The 20726-nt window shown below is 44.3% G+C and overlaps 1 protein-coding gene across 2 annotated transcripts in view; it reads right to left on the reverse strand.

Moving 5' to 3' along the window:
• ACD (ACD shelterin complex subunit and telomerase recruitment factor) overlaps positions 1-20726 on the reverse strand; it is a 67680-nt gene that overhangs the window by 45643 nt on the left and 1311 nt on the right. Inside the window, exons 2-3 of one of the 2 annotated variants that reach the window (XM_040431974.1) lie at positions 15257-15381; positions 9238-9347 (exon numbers count right to left, since the gene is read on the reverse strand). In XM_040431974.1, the coding sequence (XP_040287908.1) occupies positions 9238-9347; positions 15257-15364 (218 nt within the window). In that variant the 5' untranslated portion in view covers positions 15365-15381. Of the gene's footprint in view, positions 1-9237; positions 9348-15256; positions 15382-20726 lie in introns of those variants that run through there. The other variant, XM_040431975.1, reaches the window with a different exon arrangement.

The following is a 20726-nucleotide window of genomic DNA, read 5'->3' on the forward strand; positions in this document are numbered from 1 at the left end:
GACCTGTCACCACAAAATGCAGTACAACCTGCAGGCAGCATGTTATAGAGCAGGAAGAGCTGAATAGACTAATATATATTTTTTGTGGGGAAAGATTCAGTAAGGCTACTTTCACACCAGCGTTTTGGCTTTCCGTTTGTGAGATTCGTTCAGAGCTTTCACAAGCGGTCCAAAACTAATCAGTTTTGCCCTAATGCATTCTGAATGGAAAAGGATCCGCTCAGAATGCATCAGTTTGCCTCCGTTTAATCACCATTCCGCTCTGGAGGCGGGAAACCAAAACGCTGCCTGCAGTAGTTTGCTGTCAGCCTGATGAAGAGGAACAAAACGGATCAATCCTGGCACACAATGTAAGTCAGTGGGGACGGATCCGTTTTTTCTGACGCAATCTGGCACAATAGAAAACGGATCCGACCCCCATTGACTTTCAATGGTGTTCAAGACAGATCCGTCATGGCTATAGAAGACATAATACAACCGGATCCGTTCATGACGGATGCATGCGGTTGTATTATTGTAACAAAAGCGTTTTTGCACATCCATGACGGATCCCCAAAAAACGCTAGTGTGAAAGTAGCCTTAAATGTGTAATTTATACATTTATATCTGATCTTTGTGACTTCAAATGTTCATAGTGTTATCAGTGATTGATAGCATTCTCTGTGTATGTGTGTATACAGAGATAGCTGTCAGTCACTGATAGTTGTACATAGGGTTGTCACGATACCAAATTTAATTCGATTTAGATACCATAAAAAAGTATTGTGATACTCGATACCATGCGAAAAAAATAAAACACCAAAAAAGAAGTGTGCAGTCTGCCAGCGTCTTTCCCTCACCGCACCTGCGCCTAATGCTGAAAAGTGCGAGATATCACCAGAGCACAGGGCTGGCAGACAGATGCGAGCGCTGCCTGGCCCTGTCAATCAGACTTGGAGGAAGGCAACAAAGGTGGGAGAACGGAGCCTCTAGGAGCAGGAACTACGCCCACCCTGCTCCTAGAGGCTAATTAGCATATTATAAAAGTTCGGTTTCTGGCGTAACGGGGGCATAGATAAAAGTAGGAATAGGCTAGTTAGGTTTAGCTGACATTAGCACATCACTAATGTCAGCTAGCTTAATAAGGTTAAATCTGGTGACAGAAACCCTTTAACAGTGAGTTTCCCAGTGGCCGCCCCTTTAACAGTGACTTTCACAGTGGCCGCCCCTTTAACAGTGACTTTCACGGTGGCTGCCCTTTTAACAGTGACTTTCACAGTCTTTTCATATGACTGAATATTTCAGGACCTGCAAACTGCTAAAACCTGTGATCAGTTGTTATGGCAACCTGGAGTACGACCTGCGAGCTTCTATTGGCTGATAAGGGACATGTGACCATGTGTATGGCAGTTAGGATTTAAGTGCAGCAGCACGGTGACTCAGTGGTAAGCACTAGTGCCTTGCAGCGCTGGGGTCCTAGGTTCGAATCCGACCAAGGACAACATCTGCATGGAGTTTGTATGTTCTCTCCGTGTTTGCGTGGGTTTCCTCCAGGTTCTCAGTTTCCTCCCACACTCCAAAGACATACTGATAGGGACCTTAGATTGCGAGCTCCATTGGGGACTGTAGGATGCTAATGTCCATAAAGCGCTGCGAAATATAGTAGCGCTATATAAGTGCATCAAATAAATAAATAAGTGAAAGGCTGGCAGGCTTGTATTGGCTAATGCAGGTAATTTTTTGGGAATATCTCGGGAATGGATGGTTGCGTTTTTGAGTTTTCGTGGAACATACATACATACATATAAACGTGGAACACATACATATAAACGTCCTTTTTTATATACAGTACAGACCAAAAGTTTGGACACACCTTCTCATTCAAAGAGTTTTCTTTATTTTCATGACTATGAAGGCATCAAAACTATGAATTAACAGATGTGGAATTATATACATAACAAACAAGTGTGAAACAACTGAAAATATGTCATATTCTAGGTACTCTTGGCATTCTCTTGATGAGCTTCAACAGGTAGTCCCCTGAAATGGTCTTCCAACAGTCTTGAAGGAGTTCCCAGAGATGCTTAGCACTTTTTGGCCCTTTTGCCTTCACTCTGCGGTCCAGCTCACCCCAAACCATCTCGATTGGGTTCAGGTCCGGTGACTGTGGAGGCCAGGTCATCTGGCGCAGCACCCCATCACTCTTCTTCATGGTCAAATAGCCCTTACTTTCAAAGTTTTCCCAATTTTTCGGCTGACTGACTGACCTTCATTTCTTAAAGTAATGATGGCACTCGTTTTTCTTTACTTAGCTGCTTTTTTCTTGCCATAATACAAATTCTAACAGTCTATTCAGTAGGACTATCAGCTGTGTATCCACCTGACTTCTCCTCAACGCAACTGATGGTCCCAACCCCATTTATAAGGCAAGAAATCCCACTTATTAAACCTGACAGGGCACACCTGTGAAGTGAAAACCATTTCAGGGGACTACCTCTTGAAGCTCATCAAGAGAATGCCAAGAGTGCGCAAAGCAGTAATCAAAGCAAAAGGTGGCTACTTTGAAGAACCTAGAATATGACATATTTTCAGTTGTTTCACACTTGTTTGTTATGTATATAATTCCACATGTGTTAATTCATAGTTTTGATGACTTCATAGTCATGAAAATAAAGAAAACTCTTTGAATGAGAAGGTGTGTCCAAACTTTTGGTCTGTACTGTACATATAGAAAATCATTTTCCCCCCTTAAGGGCTAGAACCCTTGTCCTATTCCCCCTAATAGAGCTCTATCAGGGTGAATGGGACTTCACATGCTGTCCTGTGCATAGTGCGCACCGCAGCAGAGAGCTTACCATGGCAGCCAGGGCTTCAGTAGCGTCCTGGCTGCCATGGTAACTGATCAAAGCCCCAGGATTACACTGCTGGGGCTCCGATCACAACTGCCACTGCCACCAATAAAGAGGAGGAGAGGGGACCCTGTGGCCACTGCCACCAGTGATTTAATACTGGGGGGGTTGGGGGCGCACTGCGCCACTAATGATTCAATACTGGGGGGCTTGGGCGCACTACACCACCAATGTTTTTAAACCATTAATACAAATACAGGAGGCGGGTGCCCGAGGCAGAAACACATAGTCGGCACCCGACCTCTATGACAGGGTGCTGGGTGCGGAACCTAAGGGGTGAACTGCCACTGATTGCAGCTCCCTGTCATAGAGGTAGGGTGGCGGCTATGTGTTTCTGCTGCCGGCACCCACCTCCTGTATTTGTATTAATGGGTTACTTATATTCATTGGTGGCGCAGTGACCACAGCCCCTCCCCTCCTCCACCCCTCTCTCTTTTCATTGGTGGCAGCGGCAGCACAGGGGGGAGGGAGAGAGTGACTCCTTCTCCCCTGTGCTGCTGAGGGAACATGGCACGTGCCGATAGCAGCGCGCTCCATGTTCTCTGATACTAGGCTGCACAGTAGCGCAGCCTAGTATCGGTAAATGGCAAATCCCGGTATCGAATCGATACTGGTACAAAAGTATCGATTGGGTATCTATAATTCAATACCCGGTGCAACCCTAGTTGTACATGGGGGAGGTGTTATGAGTGATTGATAGCATTCTCTGTGTAAGTGTGTATACATAGATAGCTGTCAGTCACTGATAGCTGCACATAGGGGAGGTGTTATCAGTGATTGATAGCATTCCCTGTGTAAGTGTGTATACGGAGATAGCTTTCACTAATAACTGTACATGGCAGCCTTAAGTATAGAAAGAGCACAGGTTTAAATGTATAAATTACATGTTTCACTGAATTCTTTACCAAAACTATATATCAATCTGCACAGCTCCTTCTGCTCTATAACAAGCTGTTCACAGATTGCACTGCATTTCATGGTGACAGGTTTTCTTTAACCACCTCCCGTCTGCCCGTTGACTATAAACGTCCCGGAGGTGGATCTCTATCTCTGAATGGAAGTTTGTGAACGTCCATTCAGAGATGGCAGCTGCACGCTAATCATGCAGCTGTAGAGCGGGGGGGCCCGCTGTCAGTGACAGCAGGGCAACCCAGAGAGAAGGCAGGGACAGTTCCCAGGTGTCCCTGCTTTCTAGATCGCTGTATACACAGCGCTCAACGAGCGCTGTGTGTACAGATCAGGAAGCGATATGCGCTTCCTGTCCCGGCCCGGCGGTCATGTGACCGCCGGGGCCGGGAGAGTGCAGGAGCTGTCGGGTCTTCTGCAGACCTCGATCAGCCCTGCACTGAGGCTGTACAGCGTTGTATAGTGCTGTACAGCCTCTCTGGGGGTGTATTTCTCCTGTAACTGGGGCTACTATGTCAGCCCCAGTTACAGGAGAAATCAATAGTGGGAAAAAAAGTGTTAAATGTCCCCCAGAGTTCTTGTATGACCTTATGGGGGACACAAAGTGTAAAATAAAAAATAAGGAATAAAAAAAGGTTTCACATGTAAAAAAAATAAAAATAAGGAATAAAAAATAAAAATAGAAAAAAATATATAAAATAGACATATTTGGTATTGCCGCGTCTGTGACTGTCGGCTCTATAAATATATTACATCACAAAAAGTGCAACACCAAGTGATCAAAAAAGCGTATGTCCCAAAAAATTGTACCAATAAAACAGTCACCTCATCCCGCAAAAAATTAGTCCCTACATAAGAAAAATCGCTCAAAAAATTAAAAACTATAGCTCTCAGAACATGGACACACTAAAACATAATTTTTTTCTTTCAAAAATGCTATTATTGTGTTAAAGTGAAATAAAAAAATAAAAGTATACATATTAGGTATCGCTGCGTGCGTAACAACCAGCTCTATAGAAATATCACATGACCTAACCCCTCGGGTGAACACCGTAAAAATAAAAAACTGTGCCAAAAAAGGAATTTTTTGTCACCAAACATCACATAAAGTGCAACACCAAACGATCAAAAAAGGCAAATGCACCCCAAAATAGTACCAATCAAACTGTCACCTCATCCCGCTAAAAATGAGACCCTAATTAAGACAATCGGTCAAAAAAATAAAAACTATGGAGACACTAAAACATTATTTCTTTGGTTTTAAAAATGCTATTATTGTGTAAAACTTAAAGGGACACTGACAGGCCCGATAAACATATTTAGTTATTCCTATGCAGTCATAGGTCTATTAAAGTGTATTACAATCACATAAGAGTACCCCCTATCCGCATTTTAAACCATGTAAAAACAACTTTATAATCATCTGTCAATCACCTGCCTTTATGCCCAAGGGGCGGTTTTTCACATCTCTTTATGCCCAAGGGGCGTTTTTACTCCTATCTTCGTGCCCAGCCGCGCCTCAACTGTCGCTTCCTAGCGCCGCCCAGTTCATTATTATTCACTGGCTGGGCGGCTTTTACAGTCCCCGATCCTCCCGAGCCGACGCAGGCGCAGCAGGAGACGCTGGCATTGAATAAGGGACGCAGGCGCACTGCGAGTGAGGGTGCCGGGCAAGTTATCCGGCGCACGCGCAGAAGGTACAAGTGAGTTCAATGCAGCAGGAGACCCTGGCATTGAACTCGCTTGTACCTTCTGCGCGTGCGCCGGATAACTTGCCCGGCACCCTCACTTGCAGTGCGCCTGCGTCCCTTATTCAATGCCAGCTTCTCCTGCTGCGCCTGCGTCTGCTCGGGAGGATCAGGGACTGTAAAAGCCGCCCAGCCAGTGAATAATAATGAGCTGGGCGGTGCTAGGAAGCGACAGTTGGGCATAAAGAAATGTGAAAAACCGCCCCTTGGGCATAAAGGAAGGTGATTGACAGATGATTATAAAGTTGTTTTTACATGGTTTACAATGCAGACAGGGGGTACTCTTATATGATTGTAATACACTTTAATAGACCTATGACTGCATAGGAATAACTAAATATGTTTATCGGGCCTGTCAGTGTCCCTTTAAATAATAAAAAGTATACATATTAGGTATTGCCACGTCCGTAACGATCTGCTCTATAAAAATGTCACATGACCTAACCCCTCAGGTGAACGCTGTAAAAATAAATAAATTTTAAAACAACAAATTTTTTGGTCACTTTGCCCCATAAAGTGTTAAAATGAATGATCAAAAAATCAAATGTATCCAAAAATGGTACCAATAAAAACGTCAACTCTTCCTGCAAAAAACTAGCCCCTGCACAAGACAATCGGCATAAAAATAAAAAAAATATGGGGCCAGATTTATCATTAGCTCAAGTCAGAATAATGGAGTGAAAAAGTCGCAAAAAAATGCGCAAACGCTAAAACTGCGCACAAATTTGTGACTTTTTTCTGCTCTGCACTATGCTCGCCAATTTTCTGAAAGTGGGTGTGTTTTCTTGTGTAAATGAATCTCTAGACAGATTTACTATTGGGACTATTTAAAAAGTCGCAAAAAAGTCGCAAAAAAATGCGCAATTTCACTCCAGTGAGGACCATGCTTATCTTATGAGACTTTTTAATAGAACATGCGACTTTTTCGTAAGGATGTGCGACTTTTGTAAAGCTGCTTACTGACGGATAAACTGCTACCGTCAAACCACATTTATTACAGTCTTAAAGGGCCGATCATAAATCTGACTTGGCTAAAACTGACTTTAGCCATATGTGAAAGTGGAGTGAGCTGTCAGAGTAATGATAAATCTGGCCCATGGTGTTCAGAAAATGGAGACACAAAAACATAATTTCTTTTCAAAAATACTTTATTATGTAAAAATGAAACAAACAAAGAAAGTAGACATATTTGATATCATTGCGTCCGTAACAACCTGCTCTATAAAAATAGCACATGATGTATCTTGTCAGATGAATGTTGCAAAAAAATAATAAAATAGAAAACAATGCCAAAACAGTCATTTTTTGGTTACCTTGCCTCACAAAAAACTTAATATAGAGCAATTAAAAATCATATGTACCCCAAAATAGGACCAATAAAACTGGCACCTTATCCCCTAGTTTCCAAAATGGGTTCACTTTTTGGGAGATTCTACTGTAAGGGTGCATAATGGGGGCTTCAAATAGGACATGGCATCTAAAAACCAGTTCAGCAAAATCTGCATTCCAAAAACCATATGGCACTCCTTTTCTTCTGCTCCCTGCCGTGTGCCCTTACATCAGTTTACAACCACATGTGGGGTGTTTCTGTAAATCACAGAATCAGGGTAATAAATATAGAGTTTTGTTTGGCTGTTAACCCTCAATGTGTTAAAGAAAAGAATTGATTAAAATGGGAAATCTGCAAAAAAAGTGAAATTTAAAAATTTGATCTCCATTTTCCTTTAACTCTTGTTGAACACCTAAAGGGTTAACAAAGTTTGTAAAATCAGTTTTAAATAACTTGAGGGGTGTAGTTTCGACAATGGGGTCATTTATGGGGGGTTTCCACTATGTAAGCCCGACAAAGTGATTTCAAAACTGAACTGGTTCTTAAAAAGTGGGTTTTGGCAATTTTCTTAAAACTTTTAAGAATTGCTTCTAAAATTATAAGCCTAACGTCCTAAAAAAATAAAATTACATTTACAAAATGATGCCAACATAAAGTAGACATATAGGGAATGTTAAAGGGGTTCTGGATAGATCATCAGCATCTGATCGGCGGGGGTCCGAAACCCGGGACCCCCGCCGATCAGCTGTTTGAGAAGGCAGCGGCACCCCAGCAGCGCCGCGGCCTTCTCACTGTTTACCGCTGGCCCAGTGACGTCACGACTAGCATCTACTGGCCTGGGCGGGGCTAAGCGCCATTCAAGTGAACAGAGCTTAGCCCCGCCCAGGCCATTGATACTAGTCATGATGTCACTGGGCCTGCGGTAAACAGTGAGACGGCCGCGGCGCTGCTGGAGCGCCGCTGCCTTCTCAAACAGCTGATCGGCGGGGGTCCCGGGGGTCGGACCCCCGCCGATCAGATGCTGATGATCTATCCAGAGGATAGATCATCAGTTTAAACAAACTGCAGAACCCCTTTAAGTAATAAATATTTTATGAGGAATCACTTTCGGTTTTAGAAGCAGAGAAATTAAAATCTTGAAAATTGCAAATTTCAATTCATTTCTGGTAATTTTGGGATTTTTTCATAAATAAAAGGTGAAATATATTGACTCAAATTTATGACTATCATGAAGTACAATGTGTCACAAGAAAACAATCTCTGAATGGCTTGGATAAGTAAAAGCGTTCCAAAGTTTTTACCACATAAAAAAGTGACTTTTTAGTCAGATTTGCAAAATTAGGCCTGTTCAGGAAGGGGGGCAAATAGCCCGGACCTGTCAGGAGCTTAATACTGCTAAATCACAGGCAGCATGAAGTCCTGACAGGCTCCTTGGTGACAGACAGTTATGTTCTGCTGTGCTGCCGTGTTTCAGAGAGAACACAGTTAAAGGGGTTATCCCATCTTAGACAATGGGGGCATATCCGGGGTCCGTCCACCACCAGGCTCCCCGCCTCTCCCATTGAAGTGAATAGGAGCGCACCGCGCATGCGCGGCCACCGATCCCATTCATTTCTATGGAAGCGGCTCCATAGAAATGAATGGAGGGTGGCTGCGCATGCGCAGTGCGCCCTCCTCAACTTTCTCCGCTCCGTTCTCCCATTGTCTAAGATGGGATAACCCCTTTAAAAACTAACTCGGAACAGACAGAGGAGTCATGGGGGGGGGAGCTGTCCTGTGATTTTGTTTGTAATCAGGAAGCCTCCGCCCGGCAGTGTGTTATTGTAAATAAGAGAGCCCTTGCCCTGCGCGATCCAGCGCAGGGCAAAGGAGAGCATCGGAGCATGAAATTCTCCGATGCTAACATCAGGGGGGCTGCCTGGGTGAAAGTTGTTCTTGTAGACCTTGGGATAGGCTATCAATGTTTGATCAACGGGGAAATGACCATTGGGACCCCTACCAATCAGCATTATAAAGAGGCCACACAGCTCCAGAAACCACCACATCCCCTTCAGTGTTTAGACAAGGACTTGAATGGGGCAAGTTTAAATTTGGAGGCGGAAAACTCACCCTAACCATGCCTTGCTCAAACAGGTTTTACTGGGTTGTCTCAGTAAGGCGACCCCTGTCTATTAGAGCATAAAACTGTCACAAAGGAGGTCCCTTGCTCGGGACCCCTTTGTGACAGGTTGATCCAGAAGTGACCTCCCCAATGAGAACAGCTGATCAACAATGGTTAAAGAAGCGGATTGCTGCACCAGTTTACATTCAAAAAGTGATTATCTTTAGGAAAAACCTCTTTAATGGGGAAAATGACAATCCAGACCTTTCAAGTATCTGCTCAGCCTTCTTGGTGATGACTGCTCTGATGTAGTACTTCTGATCAGAAATATTGATGACAGCTTCTGGATACTGACAATCTGGCATCCTCAGAAACTAAAAGAAATGACAGTGAAATATAACAAATTAATAAAGGGATGTTTGCAATAAATAGATCAGTAACGTTTTAGATATGCTAATATATAAATGTTAAAGGGAACCTGTCACCTCCAAAAGTGATATAAAACTGCCAGCATTCCCTTATAGCAGCCCCCAGTCTGTTATTGATCATGTGTGTGAGCCAGAAATTCAATAATCCATACTTGAGAAAAACGCTTTTTTTAATCTCCATGAGCGCTCTGATTCCTGTGAGCTTGAAGTCAAGGGGGTAGCGGCCTCCTTGCTGCAAATCAAGCAAAGCCCGCCTCTTACCCATCCCCTCTTGACTGTGATTTACATATTTCCTATTCCTTGGGATCGCGCAAGTCTGGCAACTGCGCGGTGCGCCCCTTGTGACTACATGATCCCGCCTCGGGCTCCCGCAGTCAGCCGGGCATAATTTTCTCACTGCGCATGCGCCGGCAAGAATCAGAGTGCGCGCTCGCGCCGGCGAGGTACAGTCCTGATCAAAAGTTTACATTGTTGGATCTTAACAAGGTACCAAGTGGAGCTTCAACATGCAACAAGAAGAAATGAGAGTGAGACAAAACCTTTTTTAAGCATTCAATTAATTGAAAATAATGATTAAACTGAAACAGGCTGTTTTTCAGCTGATCCAAATTTTAGGACCACATGCCTTTACAAGGCCAAATCTGTGCAAAGATGTGGATTCATTGTCATTTTCGGTCAGGTAGTCACACGTTGTGATGGCAAAGGCAAAAAAACTCTCCCTTTTTGAACGTGGTCGGGTTGTTGAACTGCATAAGCAGGGTCTCTCACAGCGCGCCATCACTGCTGAGGTCGGACGCAGTAAGACAGTCATTTGTAATTTCTTAAATGATCTTGAGGGTTATGGAACAAAAAAAGTCAAGTGGAAGACCCAAAAAAATTTAATCAGCACTGAGCCGGAGGATCCAATTAGCTGTCCGTCAAGGCACTGGACGATCCTCGACCCAAATTAAGGCCCTTACTGGTGCTGACTGCAGCCCGATAACCTTCAGACGGCATCTGAGACTGAAGGGCTTCAAAAACAAAAAACATCTTCAAAGACCTCGTCTCCTTGAACGCCACAGAACTGCTCAATTGGACTTTGCAAGAGAGCACCAAACATGGGACATTCAAAGGTGGAAGAAAGTTTTATTCTCTGATGAGAAAAAATTTAACCTTGATGGTCCTGATGGTTTCCAACGTTACTGGCATGACAAGCAGATCCCACCTGAGATGTTTTCTACGCGCCACAGTGGAGGGGGCGCCATAATGGTCTAGGGTGCTTTTTCCTTCAGTGGAACAATGGAGCTTCAGGAAGTGCAGGGGCGTCAAACGGCCGCTGGCTATGTCCAGATGTTGCAGAGAGCATTCCTCATGACTGAGGGCCCTCGTCTGTGTGGTAACGACTGGATTTTTCAACAGGACAACGCTACAGTACACAATGCCCGCAGGACAAGGGACTTCTTCCAGGAGAATAACATCACTCTTTTGGCCCATCCTGCGTGTTCCCCTGATCTAAATCCAATTGAGAACCTTTGGGGATGGATGGCAAGGGAAGTTTACAAAAATGGACAACAGTTCCAGACAGTAGATGGCCTTCGTGCGGCCGTCTAAATGTTCCCACTCACCTCATGGAAACGCTTGCATCAAGCATGCTGAAACTAATTTTGGAAGTGATAAACAATAACTGCGGAGCTACTCATTACTGAGTTCATGTTTGGAAGTTGGATTTCTGTTCTTTTGATCAGCTGAAAAACAGCCTGTTTCAGTTTATTCGTTGTTTTCATTAAATTGAAAGCTCAAAAAATGTTTTGTCTCCCTCCCATTTCTTCTTGTTGCATGTTGAAGCTCTACTTGGAACCTTGTTAAGATCCAGCCATGCTAAATATGATTTTTTGCCATTTTTCAAGTGGTCCTAAACTTTTGATCAGGACTGTATATTCACAGCGCGAGCGTGATCACTTGATCGCTTGAGTTCTCCTGCTCCTGCAGCCAGTGATAACACTCGCGCTGTAAATATACCTATAAATCTAACCGGCACATGCGCAGTGAGAAAATTATGCCCAGCTGACTGCGGGAGCCCGAGACGGGATCGTGCAGTCACAAGGGGCGCACCGCGCAGGTGCCAGACTTGCTCGATCCCAAGGAATAGAAAAATATGTAAATCACAGTCAAGAGGGGACGGGTAAGAGGAGGGCTTTGCTTGATTTGCAGCAAGGAGGCCGCTACCCCCTTGACTTCAAGCTCACAGGAAACAGAGCGCTCATGGAGATCAAAAAAAGCGTTTTTCTCAAGTATGGATTATTGAATTTCTGGCTCACACACATGATCAATAACAGACTGGGGGCTGCTATAAGGTAATGCTGGCAGTTTTATATCACTTTTGGAGGTGACAGGTTCCCTTTAATGTACACCAGTCATCTGTAGGTATACTGTACGGACATGGAAGTCCACATTAAAAGGGGTTGTTTCACTTCAGCAAATAGCATCAGTGTATAATGTGATGGAAAATGTATCTAACCAGCAAAGGAGGCAATATGGACAATCGAAATACATTAGTAAGTGCCTTGTATTAACTTTCTCTACATGATAAATGCCATTTGCTGAAGTGAGACAACCCCTTTAAAAGTTTGTGAGATCTTTGGGGTCAGTTTTATACAGATACTTTATCACGCTACATATGATTCCATTGGACACAGCACCATGGAGGAGGGTCAAGTGATGACACACACTTTATAAAACGTGTGGTCGTGTCACCAGACTGAGAGGTGGTTTTTCAAAACTGGGCCACTGGACATATACAAACTATAATGTGATTGCAATACTGTAGTCTTAGGCTACTTTCACACTCGCATTTTGGGCGGATCCGTCATGGATCTGCAAAAACTGATCCGTTACAATAATTCAACTGCATGCATCCGTCATGAACGGATCCGTTTGTATTATCTGTAATATAGCCAAGACGGATCAGTCAATGGGAGACGGATACATTTTCTATTGTGCCAGATTGTGTCAGAGAAAACGGATCCGTCCCCATTGACTTACATTGTGTGCCAGGACGGATCCGTTTGGCTCAGTTTCATCAAGCGGACACCAAAACGCTGCATAGTGGAATGGAGACTGATTGGAGGCAAACTGATGCATGCTGAGCGGATCCTTATCCATTCAGAATGCATTAGGGCAAAACTGATCCGTTTTGGACCGCTTGTGAGAGCCCTGAACGGATCTCACAAACAGAAACCAAAACACGAGTGTGAAAGTAGCCTTAAATGGAGGAGGTCTGGTTCTCTCAAAAAAGTGGCGTTCTGAGGTTTCGCTGTATAAATTACAAAAAAGTTTTGGGCATTAACAGCACAAAGTGTGACATGTTGCGTAATGGATTTGGAAAGTCTTTTATATTGTGGCCTTGTGCTAAAGTGAAAAAAAAAAATCAAGTTTTACCTATCAATCTCCACTCAATACCCTAGAATAAGAAAGTGAAAATAGTGACTTTTATAAAATTTTAGCAATTTTTTTTTACAAAAAAACAAAAATTTAGCATGGACCTAAGTATTCAGACCCTTGGCAATGACACTTAAAAATTTAGCTCTGGGGGCCTCCCACTTCTCTTGATCTTCTTTGAGATGTTTTTACACCTATATTGGAGTCCCCCTGTGGTAAATTCAGCTGATTGGACCCGAGTAGCAAAAACCCATACCTTTATAAATAAGGTCTCACAGCTGACAACTGACCAAGCCATGAGGAGGAAAGAACTGACTGTAGAGCTCAGAGACAGGATTGTGTGGAGGGACAGTTCTAGAGAATGGTACAACAATTTCTGCTGCACTAAAAGTTCCCAAGAGCACAGTGGCCTCCATAATTCTTAAATTAAAGAAGATTGGAACAACCAGGACTCTTCCTAGAGCTGTGTGCCTCACCAAACTAAGTAATCAGAGAAGAAAGACCTTGGTAACAAAGATGATCAAGATCCCAATGGTCACTCTGGCTGAGCTCCAAAGATCCCGTGTGGAGATGGAAGAAACTTCCAGAAGGTCAACTATCCTAGCAGAACTCTACCAATATGGACTTTATGGCAGAGTGGCCAGAAAGAAGCCTCTCCTCAGTAAAAGACACATTAAAGCCCACCTGCAGTTTGCCAAAAAGCACCGAATGGACTCTCAGACTGTGAGAAACAAGATTCTCTGGTCTGAAGAAACCAAGATTGAACCTTTTGTACGCAATTATAATCGTCATGTCTGGAGGAAACCAGGTACTGCTCATCACCTGCCCAATACCATCCATACAGTGAAGCAAGGTGGTGGCAGCAGCATGCTGTGGGAATGTTTTTCAGTGGCTGGGACAAAGAGACTGGCCGGGGAGAGGGAAAGTTGAATGGAGCAAAGTAAAGAGATATTCTTAATGAAAACCTGCTCTGGATCTCAGACTGGGCTGAAGATTTACCTTCCAAGAAGACAATGACCCTAAGCACACAGCAAAGACAACACAGGAGTGGCTTAGGGACAACTCTGTGAATGTCCTTGAGTGGCCCAGCCAAAGCCCTGACTTGAACCTAATTGAACATCTCTGGATAGACCTGAAAATGACTGTCCACTGACGGTCCCCATCCAACCTACCAGAACTTGAGAGGATGTGCAGAAGACAATAGCAGAAAATCCCCAAATCGAGATATGCAAAACTTGTGGCATCATACCCAAGAAGACTGGAGGCTGTAGTCGCTGCCAAAGGTGCTTCAACTAAGTCGGAAGTACTGTAAAAGGTCTGAATATTTAATTTAATGCAATATTTTAGTTTTTCTTTTTCAATAAATTAGCAAGATTTCGAACATTCTGTTTTCACTTTGTCATTATGAGGTAAGGTCACTAAGGGGCTTTAGGCTGGGAGCGGAGAGCGGGGGCTCAGCTTGGCAAGCACGGCCACCGCTGCTGGATTACAGGATGGTCAAAATCCCTGGTGTATAATGCGACTGAAAAATGAATCAAGCCAGCAGAGGAGGCAATATGGACAATCACAATACATTAGTAAGTGCCTTGTATTAACTTTCTCTACATGATAAATGCCATTTGCTGAAGTGAGACAACCCCTTTAAGTTTTTGCAAACAATGCAACAATCTCAAATGTCTGAATGTGCTTAACAGGGTTGTCCAGCCTTTACAAAGTGATGGGCTAGTGTCAAGATAAGGCTACTTTCACACCTGCGTTAGGTGCGGATCCGTCTGGTATCTGCACAGACGGATCCGCACCTATAATGCAAACGCTTGTATCCGTTCAGAACGGATCCGTTTGCATTGTTCTTTAAAAAAAAAAAGTCCAAGTCAAAATGGATCCGTCCTGACTGACATTGAAAGTCAATGGGGGACGGATCAGTTTTCAACTGCACCATATTGTGTCAGTCAAAACGGATCCGTCCACATTGACTTACATTGTAACTCAGGATGGATCCGTTTGGCTCCGCATCGCCAGGCGGACACCAAAACGCTGCAAGCAGCGTTTTGGTGTCCGCCTCCAGAGCGGAATGGAGGCGGAACGGAGCCAAACTGATGCATTCTGAACGGATCCTTATCCATTCAGAATGCATTGGGGCTGAACTGATCCGTTTTGAACCGTTTGTGAGAGCCCTGAACGGATCTCACAAACGGAATTCAAAACGCCAGTGTGAAAGTAGCCTAAGCCACCACTAGCTGATCCTCGGGGGTCCGATAACCCTGACCCGTGCAATAGGCAATAGGCCTTTACTTAATAAAGACTGGACAACCCCTTTATCTGAAGAAGTGAACATATGGGATATTTCATAGTGATAACTGCCAACTAAATAATCTTTGTCTAATGTCTATTCAGATGCAGCCTTGAAGGTCTTGACCATGAAATCATACCCAACGTACCTCGACCACCTGACCAGGGACAGGTTTTTGTCTAGCAGCAGCACTGTCGTATTTAGAAAGGTAGTCAATGATCCAGGGGTAACCAATATAAGAATGATATCCAGCCATATTTGCTGTTCAATGACCTATATAGGAAGAAACACACAAAAAAATATAAAAAAATTACCAGCTGTAACAGGAAATAACATTCAATAATTCTTAAGGGGAGAGCCCATCCCGTCAGCCTATTATTGGATCCTGCAATAATAACACCTTTTCCTGCCTGTTGCAGGGGCCCACATGTTCACCAGCATGTTATAGTGCAGGGGCCCACATGTTCACCAGCATGTTATAGTGCAGGGGCCCACATGTTCACCAGCATGTTATAGTGCAGGGATGGCCAACCTGCGGCTCTCCAGCTGTTGCAAAACTACAAACCGGATTCCAAAAAAGTGGGGACACTATACAAATCGTGAATAAAAACTGAATGGAATGATGTGGAGGTGCCAACTTCTAATATTTTATTCAGAATAGAACATAAATCACGGGAAAAAAAAGTTTAAACTGAGAAAATGTACCATTTTAAGGGAAAAATATGTTGAATCAGAATTTCATGATGTCAACAAATCCCCAAAAAGTTGGGACAAGGCCATTTTCACCACTGTGTGGCATCTCCCCTTCTTCTTACAACACTCAACAGACGTCTGGGGACCGAGGAGACCAGTTTCTCAAGTTTAGAAATAGGAATGCTCTCCCATTCTTGTCTAATACAGGCCTCTAACTGTTCAATCGTCTTGGGCCTTCTTTGTTGCACCTTCCTCTTTATGATGCGCCAAATGTTCTCTATAGGTGAAAGATCTGGACTGCAGACTGGCCATTTCAGTACCCGGATCCTTCTCCTATGCAGCCATGATGCTGTGATTGATGCAGAATGTGGTCTGGCATTATCTTGTTGAAAAATGCAGGGTCTTCCCTGAAAGAGATGACGTCTGGATGGGAGCATATGTTGTTCTAGAACCTGAATATATTTTTCTGCATTGATGGTGCCTTTCCAGACATGCAAGCTGCCCATGCCACACGCACTCATGCAACCCCATACCATCAGAGATGCAGGCTTCTGAACTGAGCGTTGATAACAACTTGGGTTGTCCTTGTCCTTGTTGGTCCGGATGACATGGCGTCCCAGATTTCCAAAAAGAACTTTGAATCGTGACTCGTCTGACCACAGAACAGTCTTCCATTTTGCCACACTCCATTTTAAATGATCCCTGGCCCAGTGAAAACGCCTGAGCTTGTGGATCTTGCTTAGAAATGGCTTCTTCTTTGCACTGTAGAGCTGTTCAGCTGGCAACGGCGGATGGCACGGTGGATTGTGTTCACTGACAATGGTTTCTGGAAGTATACCTGAGCCCATTCTGTGATTTCCTTTACAGTAGCATTCCTGTTTGTGGTGCAGTGTCGTTCAAGGGCCCGGAGATCACGGGCATCCAGTATGGTTTTACGGCCTTGACCCTTACGCACAGAGATTGTTCCAGATTCTCTGAATCTTCGGATGATGTTATGCACAGTTGATGATGATAGATGCAAAGTCTTTACAATTTTTCGCTGGGTAACACCTTTCTGATATTGCTCCACTATCTTTCTGCGCAACATTGTGGGAATTGGTGATCCTCTACCCATCTTGGCTTCTGAGAGACACTGCCACTCTGAGAAGCTCTTTTTATACCCAATCATGTTGCCAATTGACCTAATTAGTGTTAATTGGTCTTCCAGCTCTTCGTTATGCTCAAATTTACTTTTTCCAGCCTCTTATTGCTACTTGTCCCAACTTTTTTGGGATTTGTTGACACCGTGAAAATTGGAATCAACGTATTTTTCCTTTAAAATGATACATTTACTCGGATTAAACGTTTGATCTGTCATCTACGTTGGATTACAAATAAAATACTGACATTTGCCATCTCCACATCATTGCATTCAGTTTTTATTCACAATTTGTTTAGTGTCCCAACTTTTTTGGAATCCGGTTTGTACAACTCCCAGCATGCAAAGACTGCCTACAGCTATCAGCCTACAGCAGGGCATGGTGGGAATTGTAGTTTTACAACAGCTAGAGAGATGCAGATTGGCCATCCCTGTTATAGTGTCATGAATCGCCCAGTTCTAAATAAGGGCTCATGCACACGACTGTATATCCGTTTCTCAAAAGAAAAAACATTCTTGCCTGACAAAATGTAGACCACCGATCTACTGAAGTGAATGTGTCCGCTCCAACGGCAAGCAGGTAAACAGTGAAGAGAACACAGCGCCGCTAGCAGCTCAAATAGCTGATTGGCGAAGGTGTCCGGAGTTGGACCCCCCTGCCGATCTGATATTGACCTACCCTGAGAAAACCGGCCAACCCCTTTAAAGGGGTTATCCGACCCCTGAAATGCCCCCCATATGCCCAGGCCCTTCACACACAATGTACTTACCTCGCTCCCCGGCACCCGCGTCGCTTCTGAAGCCTGCACGGCCGCCGCTGCTTCTCCTCGTGCGCAGATGAAAACATCCAGTGTCCGGGGGGAAGGGGGGTAGCTAATGGCAGGCAGCGACGGGAATGAGCCTCCGGGTTACGGTACGGAGGCTCAACCCCATCGTCGCCTGCCATTGACTGCCCCCCGAATCTTTTCATCCGCACACGGGGAGAACCCCTAAGGCTCCAATCACACGACCATATTTTTAGGTCCGCATCTGATCTGCATGTTTTGCGGATTGGATGCGGACCCATTGATGTCATGCGGACAGCACACTGTGCACTGTCCGCATCCCTATGTCCGTTCCGGAGTCCCGCTAAAAAAAAATAGAACATGTCTTATTCTTGTCTGTTTTGTGGACAAGAATAGGCATTGTTACAATGGGCCCACAAAAAAATGGATGCAACATGGACGTCATCCTTATTTTTTTGCGGATCGCAAAATACATACGGTCATGTAAATGCAACCTTAATCTTTTGCTTGCTCCCTAGCACTGCCTGGCCAGCCTAGTATATGCAGCAAGCCAAGTGACCAAGTGCTTGTACCATGTGGAATTCTACTTCTATAGCTCTCAAACATGAAGACTGGACTGGGCATTGGGCGCTGCCAGGGTCCCTGCTGCCCGTAACACACCTTGTGGTCGGGAAGGTTTGTGTTCTATCGGGACAGAGACATAAGGACACACAGACCTCTGCTGTCCGCGGCCCAACTGCTGCTTCTCTCACGCTCAGTCATTCACTAGAGCAGCTGTTGTGAAACTACAATTCCCAGCATGCTCCATTCATTTCTACAAGAGTTCTGAGCAGAGCAAGTATGCATGCTGGGAGTTGTAGTTTCACAACACCTGGAGTGCCGGGGGGTTGCCAACCCCTGTGACTGGCTGAATGGGATGATGCAAGGTATTCACTTAGGGCTCATGCACACGACCGTATGGCTTTTTCGGTATTTTGCGGTCCGTTTTTTACGGATCCGCTGTTTCGTTTTTTGTTTCCGTTTTTCCGTATGCCATATACAGTATACAGTAATTACATAGAAAAAAATGTGCTGGGCATAACATTTTCAATAGATGGTTCCGCAAAAACGGAACGGATATGGAAGACATACGGATGCATTTCCGTATGTGTTCCGTTTTTGTACCGTATATGTACCACAAAAAACGGCCAGTATACTGAACGCAAAATACTGTCATGTGTATGAGCCCTTACCGCTGGATTGGCTCAGCAGTGAGTCACTGCAGTCACAGAGCGGGATGTCATGCCGGCCAGCTCTAGTGACTGACTGAGCACACGAGCCAGTCCTAATCAGTGTGTGGCTGCAGCACACGCTTACACAGTGCTGCTCTCTGAGTGCGCCAGGCCACAAAAAAGGAGGACTTCCAGGTGTCTGTTCCAGATGGTGGACCGGGAGCCAGGGAGCCAGACATCTGGCCAGCCTCCTAAAGAGGAACATTTTATATATTTCTGACAGATGGGTCATTAACCCGTAGGATACCAGTGCCGTAGATGTAGGTTTGGGTTAGGTTTTGTGTAGATTTTATTATTTTCCCTTATAACATGGTTATAAGGGAAAATAATAGCATTCTTAATACAGAATGCATAGTACAATAGGGCTGGAGGGGTTAAAAAAATAAATAAAAATAATATAACTCACCTTAATCTACTTGATCGCGCAGCCCGGCTTCTCTTCTGTCTTCTTCTTTGCTGTGCACAGGAAAAGGACCTTTGATGACGTCTCTGCGATCATCACATGGTCCGTCACATGATCCATCACCATGGTAAAAGATCATGTGATGGACCATGTGATCAGCGCAGTGACATCATCAAAGGTCCTATTCCTCAAAAAAGAAGACAGAAGAGAAGCCGGGCTGCGCGATCAAGTGGATTAAGGTGAGTTAAATTTTATTTTATTTATTTTTTAACCCCTCCAGTCCTATTGTACTATGCATTCTGTATTCAGAATGCTATTATTTTCCCTTATAACCATGTTATAAGGGAAAATAATAATGATCGGGTCTCCATCCCGATCGTCTCCTAGCAACCGTGCGTGAAAATCGCACCGCATCCGCACTTGCTTGCGATTTTCACTCAGCCCCATTCACTTCTATGGGGCCTGCGTTGCGTGAAAAACGCAGAATATAGAACATGCTGCGATTTTCACACAACGCACAAGTGATGCGTGAAAATCACCGCTCTTGTGCACAGCCCTATAGAAATGAATGGGTCCGGATTCAGTGCGGGTGCAATGCGTTCACGTCACGCATTGCACCCTCGTGGAAAACTCGCTCGTGTGAAAGGGGCCTAACCCTTTGTATGAAGCGGTCAACACTGACCGCGGCATGCACGGGGTTTGCAGTGGATATGGGCACCCTCCCCCACCCCATCTGGTTCCCACGCTGCGATGACGGGGACCCAATGGCTGGAACGGCAGCCCGATGCCTTACATAGGCTACAGTGCTTGCCTCTTACGTAAGCCTATGAGATCCAGCTCCCTGGCTGGAGTGTATTACACTGACAGTCCATGCATTACAACACAGGATGTAGTGTAATGCATTGTACAGGGGATCAGACCCCCAAAAGTTGAGGTCCCAGAGTGGGACAAAAATAAAAAGTAAAAAAAATAAATCTTGCTTTTATGTTGTTATTTTCTGAAAGCCATATTTTTTTTATTTTTCTGCCAATTGTCTTTAGAGATGAGCGAATCGACTTCGGTTGAAACATCCGAACTCGATTCGCATAAAACTTTGTTTCAATACTGTACGGAGCGAGTGCTCCGTACAGTATTAGAATGTATTGGCTCCGATGTACCACTTGGAACCGAACCCGATTTCGGGAAATGTTTTTTTACAGTATAAATCAATTTCTAAAGTTATTATGCGAAGTCTTGTGAGACTTCGGCTCATCGGAGCCAATACATTCTAATACTGTACGGAGCGCTCGCTCCGTACAGTATTGAAACAAAGTTTTATGCGAATCAAC

This window comes from Bufo bufo, chromosome 5 (assembly GCF_905171765.1).
Source record: "Bufo bufo chromosome 5, aBufBuf1.1, whole genome shotgun sequence".
Taxonomy (NCBI): Eukaryota; Metazoa; Chordata; class Amphibia; order Anura; family Bufonidae; genus Bufo; species Bufo bufo.